At 35.6% G+C, this 10,851-nt stretch overlaps 1 protein-coding gene across 2 annotated transcripts in view; it reads right to left on the bottom strand.

Moving 5' to 3' along the window:
• Positions 1 to 10,851, bottom strand: part of NR2C1 (nuclear receptor subfamily 2 group C member 1) — a 58,699-nt gene that overhangs the window by 19,165 nt on the left and 28,683 nt on the right. For both annotated transcript variants that reach the window (XM_009286753.2, XM_009286752.2), the window contains 5 exons: positions 8,626 to 8,707; positions 5,663 to 5,842; positions 3,075 to 3,222; positions 2,883 to 2,973; positions 1,393 to 1,577 (listed from right to left, as the gene is read on the bottom strand). In XM_009286753.2, the coding sequence (XP_009285028.1) occupies positions 1,393 to 1,577; positions 2,883 to 2,973; positions 3,075 to 3,222; positions 5,663 to 5,842; positions 8,626 to 8,707 (686 nt within the window). The remainder of the gene's footprint in view (positions 1 to 1,392; positions 1,578 to 2,882; positions 2,974 to 3,074; positions 3,223 to 5,662; positions 5,843 to 8,625; positions 8,708 to 10,851) is intronic.

A 10,851-nucleotide genomic window follows, 5' to 3' on the forward strand; every position in this document is an offset into this window, starting at 1 on the left:
TCCCAGCTTCTTGTGCACCTCCAGCCTTCTCAGCTGGTAGAGCATGGGGAGCTGAAAAGTCCTTGACCAGTGTAAGCACTGCTTGGCAACAACTAAAACATCGGTGTGTTATCAACATTATTCTCATCCTAAATCCAAAACACAGCACTGTACCAGCTACTAGGAAGGAAATTAACTCTATCCCAGCCAAAACCAGGACAAACAGGAATATTTAATTTGAACCTCCCCACTGGCAATCTATTAGGTAACCTACGGGACGAGAGTACACATTAAGCTGAGTCAGAGCTCTTTCAAGCTCTCTGGTTGAGAGAACTTGATGCCTTTTCATAGACAGATTTTTAAAACTGAACAGAAACACTTAAGTTGGCAAAAGCAAGCATCTGAAAGTGCTAGGAAATAAAGAAATGAAAGATTACTACATCTTTTTGAACAGCCATGGTATTGAATGAAGTTTATCAGCATGTACAACAATACTATTTACACAGCATATTCTTATATTCTTTACCTAGGAAGACACAGCAAAGGCCCAAATCAGCACTTATATAAAGTCACATTGACTTTCTAAGCAGCATATAAAGAAAGGAGCAGAACAAATACATTCTGCTTGCAATTATAAAAAGCAGTAGAGACCATAGGGGAAATCCTGTATTTCAGTCAGTACAAACTACTTCATTATATACCAATCTTTTTTTCCTTGATGGATTTACTCCACATACACATTTTCAAAACAGCATGTACAACATAGATGGTGTGTAAAGGAATATTGCTGGGACAGCTGTCAGAAGCTTGCATGAGATGACAACCAAGGAAGAACACGGTTGTGATTGATGGAATAACTGAGTACGTACTACACAGAATATCTTACACATGCTCACCGAAATGGCTCAGTTAAAACCAGTGCAAGACACAAGTTTGTAAGATACTCAGTGAATGTATTTGTATTGATGGTGAGAATTCTGTGACTTCTCCTGTGTAGAAAGAAAATGCTTTTCAAGCTTTTAAGGCGATTAATAGTTACAGGCATTAAACTACTTACACAGATGAGATCTCTAAGAAACAGTTTTCCAGGATGACACAAAGTACTAAGACTATAGTACAAGATCTAACACACGTTACTAAGGCCAACCAGAAGGTAAGAACATCAGCTGTAACATTTACATTGAAATTCATTTCAAGTACAAACAACTAAAAGTATTTATTTCTCAAATGGAACTTCCTTATGATTTCACTTGGAAGAATCTTACAAGATTTATGTTCTGCGTGAGCTTAGGCTGTTGTTACTATTATTTTTAATGCAGATAAATTTCCTACACTGCAATGATTTAATTAATAGTCTGAATTGACAGAGACCTTCTCAAAAAGAATAATATTTTCAAGTGCAACGTGCCTTACCTTGTAACATCACTACTAGCTTGTTCTTCTTGCTGGAGTTCAGATAAAGATGCATCTCCATTACTTAAACTCTCAATCATAGATAGCTCTGTACTGCTTTGTGACATGTCTTTGCATTTACTGAGATTCGCTAATGAAGTCACCACGTTTGCCAGCGTACTTAAATCGCCCTGACATGCTTCAACCTAAGGGAAAAGTATAGCTTTTAATTCTCTCATATTGGCAGCAGTTAACTTGCAATAGAAGAATCTAACTTTTACATAAATGATGAATTCAGCATGTGAATAGACCTGTAAGAAAACTATTGTTTTCAGTAAATGGATAAATCATAATGCAGCAATTAGACACTGCACTGCTTCTAAAATATGAAATATTTAGACATTTACTTCTACAAGTAATAGCTATCTCTTTCTTTTAGAAAGAATGCTAAGCAAGTACAGAAAGAGAATTTATCATCTCCACTCACTAGTCAGTCACCAGGAGTATAAGACTGCGCTAGATTATATTTTTAGCATCTTCCTTCCTTCCTTGTGTAAATAAGTCAGTAGTAATAGGGTAGGAGAATGTTTGAGAAGAAGGAATGATAAAAAGTCATCTTTAAAAGCAAGCAGAAAAAGGAATTCTGCTGCAGCCTTTTTGGTTTTTATATCTTTATTTAACTGCAAGGGAACAAGGTGATTCAGTACTGACCAGCAACTCAGAGGCAGTAAGACATGTTTCCCACCCTGTCCCACAAAAAAAAAATTAATAAGGAAAGTGCATGATTACAGACAAGTATGCTGCTGCTAACACCAGCATGCTACATGTCATTTAGCTTGCGTTGTCATGCTCTACAGACAGAGCCAGAAAAGTGAAATGGAATAAACAATTTTTGATGGGGCCCTTTGCAGACAGAGCAAGCGAGGCAAAATGCATGAAAACAGTATGAGGTAATTTAATATCAGCTAGAAAAATACAAAAGCTTCCTGCTGTTCATGTATAGGGAAGTTACCACATGGCTTTAGTGGATCAGTAAGTGTAACAAAATGGAAACAAAGGAAAACCAGCTCAGAAATAAGATTGTTGCTGAGATAGCTCTTATTAGCTTTGCAAAATTAGTGATTCAGGGGAAAAAAACCTAACAGTATTTATGAAATGCACTGTGATAATGCCATGTGAGGTTTTGCAAACACCTCACTTTATTGGTACAAAAGAAATATCCAAGTGTCAGGATTGCCCAATACAAAGAAAAAATAATGCAGCCCTTAAAGCTCTCTAAAACCGTGGAGGAAGGCATTTACTTTGTAGAGTTTTTAGCATTTTTACTATGCAAGGCTAAAAGCATTCTTGTGAAGAGAAGGCATTTGCAACACTGGCTGATGTTGTAAAGGAGTGTTTTAAAAACGAATTTAACAAAACAGAAGTACAACAAAACAGAACACCCTTCCCACCCTATATACACAACTACAGCAATCAACTCTACTTAATATATCAGTCATATCATCATATACCTTATCTGGAGTCATCAGCACAGCAGGCTCACTTTTTATTGCAGACTGATGAATGTTAACAAACATTCCTGATTCCAGCAGACCTGTTGATCTGACACAAAACAGCACACATTTTAATTTTGATTAATTTTAACATTAATTTTTCTTGTTTCAGGAAACAGAGATAGCTGCTTCTGAGTAGACTTTACATACCTTGCTGTTTCATTGTCTGTTACAAAAGTTGGAGTTGCAGCTAATGGACTACGAAGATCTTTCCGAATGTAGATCTTTTCTGTAGAAGCTGCACAGTTTGAAGATTTTTCTCTTGACACTTCAATAGGTTTCCTCTCACACTGCACAGCTAATAAAACAATATGCAATATTAAGTCACATCCCAAATTACAGACCAAGAAATAATCCTTTTTTTCCTCTCTTTATTTAATCTGCAATTTTAATAATGATTCTGAAAATAACTTAAAAAAAAAAAATCCCATACCCAATAAGCTAACAACTTGGGTAAAAAACAACACACCGATTTGATTTGTTCTTAATGAAATGACGTAGTAGTCAAAGTCTGAGACCAAACATACAGACACTAAATTTTTCAAGTTACAATTAAGGGAGAAATCCCCTTATACCTTGTTTTTAACTGGGATCTTTAAGTGGAGGCTTACAGCTTCTCCTCCCAATTTCACTATCCCACACTCTCAGTTCATTCGTAAAGGACTCATGGCACCCTTTTCCAGGGATTGTGGGTCTGGGTTGAACCCACATAACTTTATGCACTTAAAGAAGCTCCTTAAGTTAGGACCTTAGACAATACAGAGGGAAAGGGGCATTCACAAAGTTCAGTTCAGACCATTTAAGATCTGGGCGACATCCTGACCCACAACCACTGACTTCAGAGAAGAAGCAGATTTTTAATTTGAATGGGTCAGTGAAACTAGGTGGAATGAATCTGCGCTTTAGCCTACAGATGCATCACTTTGCTTTGGATGGATTAGAGAACATTAAAATGAATCTTACAGTATTATACCCTGGGGAACTCTCTAGCTCTACAGAATAAAGCCAAAAGAAACTAGTTTACAGTTTGATTTTAAAAGGAGAATTTAATTTCTGGAAAAATAACATAACAGTAATATAACATTGTTACTATAAAACCTAATTAATAAAAGGTATTTGCAAAGTACAAATCTTTCAAAAATATGCACTAAATTGTTCTTCCACAATTTTAAAGTGGTGCAAGTAGTTTTATGATTGGAATAAGATCCTGAAAGAGTGTCACAAACCAGGCCTATAAGTAATTTAAAATACGCATCAGTTCACCAGTCTGATAAGCACTGGCTACAGGCTAGCAGAGCCTCTTTAATATTGTACTGCACATAGAAACTGTTTAAGCCTAACAGAATCCTGAATGTTCATCATTTTAAAACACAAAGGCAAATAGGAAAAAAATTAACTATTTTTTTCTTCAATTATGCAGTTTTGGAAAATGTGTAACTAAAGAAAAAAATTAAAAAGCTTTCAAGTTAGTAGTAGACTGTGATGCTATTCGAATTTTTACATTGTTAAGTATCATAAAACCAAATGTCAAAATATCAAGTATTGACAATGCCATTACAGCTAGCCCGTAACCCATGAACGGTGCTTTGAAAGGGTGGGAGATGGAGGCAAAAGTTTTTTACCTTCCTTTGCTAACCCTGCGCTCGCTAGCTGGATCTGAGTTTGCTGAGAAAGGGCCAAGACTTCTTCAAGTGACAAATAACCCCACTGAGGGAGCTACAGTACAAGATGGTGCTGAGTTTTCTTTCCTCTCCCCACTCCACTGAGGAATGAGACTTCTTATCCCAAAACAATCCTCTCCTCTGCTCAGTATTCCCCCATGACCCAGAGATCCTTTTCCTGCCTTCTAACCCCCAACCCCAGCGATTTTGTTCTGCTTGAAAAGTCTTCTGTGGAGGGGCAAAGTACTGCCAGCTGAACTAGAGGGTAAAGATCCACTTTCACAGGCTCAGCTTTTCCTCCCTTTCTGAATTAATTTCCTCGGTGCTGGAAAAGTGTTACTGGTTTCTGCTGACGGAAGCAGGGCTGTAAGGAGGAGAATGTCCACAGAGGTTCAAGAGAGTCAGCAAAATAGAGCTGGATGGCAGGGAGCAGAGCACAAGACTAATACTGTGCATATAGCAACAGCGTGGCAGTATCGGGGCTGAAGAATTCGTGTATTGCTTGATTTTCTGTGTATTTAGTATTCTGATACTGCTGCGGTATTGCAATATCACTACATCCAATGTATGAAAAATCTAAAAAGGAACTTGAAACCTGCAGGAATCAGTAAGAACTGAACTCTAGATTACTATGGAACTCTGCCTTGTGAATAGCTGTCTCTGCAGAGCTTTGTGAAAAGTGAACAACAATTGCCAGTAATCTCAGTTGTGGAAAAAGTGAAAAGAAGGTAGAAGGATTCAAAATGTTCAGTAGCTTAATTTATGCATAGAAAAATTGAACTGCATATGTAAAAAGCAAAGATGGAGACATACTTGACATTTGCCACCTAGGAATAATAATTCACTTTTACCACATGCAATGTGCTTATTAAGTTTGTCAAGCAATATGTATGCTTGAAAACATTTCAGACTTCTGATACACCAAACTTGCACAGTTCTTTAAAGGAAAAAGATACAATGATTTAAAAATATAAAATTAAGATAACAATTTGTATTAATACAAAGCATATCTTTTGTAGCACAAACTTTAACATAGCTAGCTGCCACCTAAAATAATTTACACTTATTCAGACTTACAATCTTGTTTCATCCCAAATGCGATGCATCTCTGCAGCCTACAGTACTGACATCGATTCCGGTGGTGTTTGTTAATGACACAGTCTTTTGTTCCTCGGCAGGAATAAACTAAATTCTTCCGTATACTCCTTTTAAAGAATCCTTTGCATCCCTCACAAGTTACTGCTCCATAGTGACGCCCTAGTTACAGAACAACATAAATCACGACATTAATTTTACAGTGTAATAAATTTTTTTTTAGTTTATATTTATTAAAAACAAAGTATTTGCTATTTTACCCAGAAAAAGAACACTTTTTTCCCCCATAGGTTACAGATCCTAAATTATATCGTGGCTATAAAACAATGTAAAAAAGCAAGGGAATCGTTTTTCTAGTTCAAAGCACTTAAACAGGAGAGATTTTACAAATACGCAAGTTGCTTATTAAATTCTTGCTGAATCTGTTCACAGCAGTGTTTAAAAAACCTAAGAAAATAGGTTAGCAAGAACAGAGAAGAAACTCTTTTAATTTATACATTCTTTAGCAACTTTTTTAAAACGTCCCTACAGTCAAGCCTTGTTGCTCATTACAAATTCAGCTGTCGAAATTGTATGCATTAAATCTAGTGGAACCACAGAAAGCTCAAACATGGCATTTGACAGCAGTAGGTAATCACTTCAAAGCTTTAATTTCACCTTTTACCCTTTCACCATTACCCTGTTTTCCTAACAGGGTAATGGTACATCCTTAGTTCTTTCAGTAAAACTTCAATGAAAGAATAAGCTAAAATAGCTAAATAATGTTTTTAAAAAATCAGTTCTTCTGTGAATTTTCTAATATATAATACTAACATACAAAAATTTCTAGGATATACTACAGAAAAAATTCAAGTTTAAAAGTTATTTTTCAGAAGTAAATTGTTTTGATTCTGCTATAGCACCAAACACAAATATTACTAAAAAATACTGGTTTTGATTAAGGTATGCTTGGCAATTCCAACAGTTTTAATTCTGTGATCCTGAAGAAAAAAACATTTCTAAAACTGAAGATCACTGACAAACACTCAAAGTACATACTGCAGAGGTACTAAGGCTGCTCTTTGAACTAAGTAGGGCACATTACAGAAATAAATCTCAAATATGAACTAATTTAAGGGAAAATATATTTTTAGATTCTTTCCTCGCTCCTCACAAACTTTTTTTTAGATACATCAATCTCGTCTGCCTGAAGCTTCTAGAAATTCTGGTAGGTTTTCTAGATTCCTTTATCACAACCATATTACCACACTATTAAAATGTTAAATTTATAAAGCATCATATATATTAAAAGAACATCACTAAGTGAAACATTTTAACAGCAGCTGCATTGTGAATACTTAATATCCATCCTGCAAAGCACCGGAGCTGCTGCTTCACCTGCTCCTTGATGTAGCTTCTTGGACTCTAGCTTGGAGGTATCTGCAAAGCAGTTTGCACGACACTGCTTGTCACACGGGAGGCTCCCCAGAACCTGCAGCTGCTCAGGGAAACATGGCACTCTCCCCAAATTCACTACCACTGCTCGATATCTCTGGGCCAGGACAGGAGGAATAGCTCCTGGGATCTCCAGCCTCTCAAGGAATACTCCAGCCCTCCACTGGGGAGCCAGAGGAGTCAACTCTAGGAGCCAACTAGAGCAGACCAACCAGATCTTTGCCTTATGTTTGGCAGAAATTTCCTTTGAGATGGGTAAAGTCTGACGTGTATTTAGAGCTCTAGGAACTTATTTTTAATGCTAAACTTTGCCGCAGTAGAAAAATTTTAATTGGTTTTATTTTCTAGGAAGTTTGCTCCCCATCCTACTACTTCTCATGATGATATCCTAACATTAATTACTTCTTCCCCCTGGCCCCCCATTTTTATACACTTTATTCCCATCACTTCCCAAATGGAGCATTTAACTGCAGCTGTCATATTTTGATATTACTGGAGGTCCATCATACAGACTTCACTGACAAACAATAACAATCTTCTAATGGAGCAACCATTTCCCTACTTAGATTAATTTTACCTAAGTAAGTAAAGAGCAAAGTTAAATGTCTCACCTCTCTTACACCCCATTATCTTCTGTAACAAAGAAAGTGCAAAGAAAAAGGAGCTTTCAGCTAAACCATGCTGAGGAACAGCCCTTGTAGTTCTCTCTCTCTCTTTTTTTAAATAAAAAAGACGACATCCTCTCAGTAATTCCAGCTCTGACAGATCTGGAACACCTGACGGCAGGCGCACATGCAAAGGGAATGTGGGAGGCAGAGCTCTCCAGTGCACTGCTCCCACTATATGTCTTTCCAGTCTCTTAATATCATTACACAAAATTTAGTGCATGAAACATTTTTCTTTTCTTACCTTAGCACTCTACTTTGGCAATATATGACTATACCGTTCTTAAGCTTATTTTTTACTGGAATTATAATGCATTTTTACAATTTTAATAATGGTTCTTCAAATAACCAACTGTCCTGCATAAATCTCATATTAGCATTTTTTTTCATATACTTGCAAAGTCTTCCTTGCCTACTGGTTTCATATTTAAAATAATGAACAGGTTTCTCATACATTTTAAGAGAACTTGTCAACAATAACAAAGTTCACCACATGACCTTATTTTAAGGAAGAAAACACTCTCAACATTGTTGCTTAAGTAATTTTATCAGACGAATTTTTATAATAGAAAATAAAATGCATCAGCCCAAGAAAAACAGGCAAAAATTATCTGGTAGAAAACATTAAATTTATGATGTAAAACAACAATAAATCCCACCCATTGACACCAGAGTACCACTTAGTGTAATTCTCCACTGAAAGAGTAGTGTATCCTTTCTGTTTGTGCATGTATAAATATATATGTATATGCATGCAAACTGTTATAAAGCTTGAGAAGAATTTTAAACTGCTTTTATAAAATTTTACCACCTAAAAAAAAAAAAAAGAAAGAAAAAAGTAAATACCTGATGCCTTGTCTCCACATACAACACACAGATCAAACACTTTATTTAGGCCCTGTTCATTGGGGGAGTTGTCTGTTAAAATCTGGAAAAAAGTGTGAAAGAATTTCATGTTTCTTTTTCTTACCATCAAGAAAGATTAAAATATATCTCATGCTTGTGGTTTTTCTCTAAGATAGGGGACCAAATCTACAAAGTATAAGGTTTTCTTGACTACATTTTATAGTCTTCATTGACACAAAGGAGCTACCTGCCATGCCACTGTGCTCCTTATCAGGATGGAACAAAAGTTTTACTTGTAATACTTCTGAAAAGAATTCAAGATTACATTTATCTAAATACTACTTCTGCAAAATAGACTGACATTTTGAAATACATTTAGCATCTGCATACTCTTACCTTTTGTTCAATTTTGTATTTATATCCTAATGACTTGTTCATAGTACAAAAGAGACTGAAGCATCAAACAGATGGAACAAAAAAATCCCTTGTAAAGGCTACTGTATCTACATTCAGGTTTATTAACTCCTTTTTTTATAATACACATAAATGGTGCACCAACAGAAAAGGTACTCTGGACACTATCATTAACTATCAAGTGGTATATAGTTTGGCTTTCAGTAACAGTTTGACATTATTACAGTATTCTTGTCTCATTCATTTATCTCTGGTACCTGTAAAGCTTCATTAAGCACATAATATTAGAACTCCAGCACTACAGGGTAGGCACTATAGCCTTCCATTTGATCTTTCAAAACTCTATCCCACTGCGACACAAATAAAGCACAGCAAAAATTCAATTTAAAAAAGGAACACACATATCACGAGTAACAACCAAACATCTTGACAATTATGTAAAGCAGAAAAGAAAAACCTGTTCTTCCCATTAAAGAGATTATAGTTTAGAAGTTTTAAGGGTTTCTAACTTCTACTGTGTCTTTATGGGAAGCCAGACTCTCTTATTCTTGCTTTGCATATTCAAAACAGGTCCTCTGATAAAAAGAAAGATAACTTACCAAAGGAGAAAGTACCCTATCTTCTATAGAGAAAATTAAGAAATCACTTTTTTTAGAAAGTTTGGAAGATAGTACAGATGATATATATGGGAACATTTAACAAGCATACTTCTTTCTAGTTAGCCTTTGTCTCAGAGATTCATCTATTAAGTTTTCTTTTAATGTAACATCTTTTTAAGAAAAATAATATTGATGAGTTAAAAGAATATTAAGCTTTTGTTCCTTCCTAATTTCCATTATTAACATCATGTCTTTCCAGTCTCTTAATATCATTACACAAATGAAGAATAAAAATTGATTATTAAGATGAAGGGGAGCCACTGAAGGTAGAATAGATGATGGGAGAAAGGGCCTTGCCAAATGAGTCAATGTAAAGATAAGATGCAATAAAGGAGAGTTTTTTTGCAGAGCAAATGAATGGGCATTTCAAGTGAAGGCTACAGAAGAACAACAGAAAAGGTGAAACTGCAGATGAAAAGATCATTTAGGGGAGAAAATATGAAAGATCCCAAAGAGGATGCAGTTGAACAACAAATGAATGGTACTCTGTATTTCACGAACTTTAAGTGGAAAAAAGAAATCTCTACCCATTCACACTAGCTGACAATAGAACAATCTAACTAAAGTGACAGAATACTCTGTTGCCTCTCAAACCAACCAATTTTGCGCGAACTGTACAATCAGAACTAGAGCTTTCAATTTTTTGTCCAGATTTCCTCTATTCCTGAATTTTGCTTTTTAAACCAGTGTGGCACACTTCTCATTTCTTAAGTTGTCTTTGAAAATAATTTTTTACATGGATTACTTCAAATCATATTCCACTGGTTTATACTCTTGTTGAGGTTTACCTAAAATACAAAGTGTATGATACCACTGAACATGCTTGAATGCCTCTCAATAGGATTGGCTTTTGCTACTGCTCCTGTATTCATAGCAATCAAATTCTTTGGAGCAAGGACCTTGGACGTCCATTTGCAAAGATTTGTGAGCTTCAAAAAAAAAATGTAATATACAATACAGAGATATGTTTCAAGCTTACACAACATGTGGGTAGCGAATAAGAGTAGTGGACTGGCTCCCAGAAGAGCACAAACTAAAAAGATCAGGGGTCCTCAGCTGAAAAGAGATTACTTGAAAGAGGATATAATAGTGGTTTATAAAAACAATAGGATCCTTTATAGCGGTTTCTTATAGTGCGAGAGACACCTAATTA

This window comes from Aptenodytes forsteri, unplaced genomic scaffold (genome assembly GCF_000699145.1).
Source record: "Aptenodytes forsteri isolate BGI_AS27 unplaced genomic scaffold, ASM69914v1 Scaffold360, whole genome shotgun sequence".
Classification (NCBI taxonomy): domain Eukaryota; kingdom Metazoa; phylum Chordata; class Aves; order Sphenisciformes; family Spheniscidae; genus Aptenodytes; species Aptenodytes forsteri.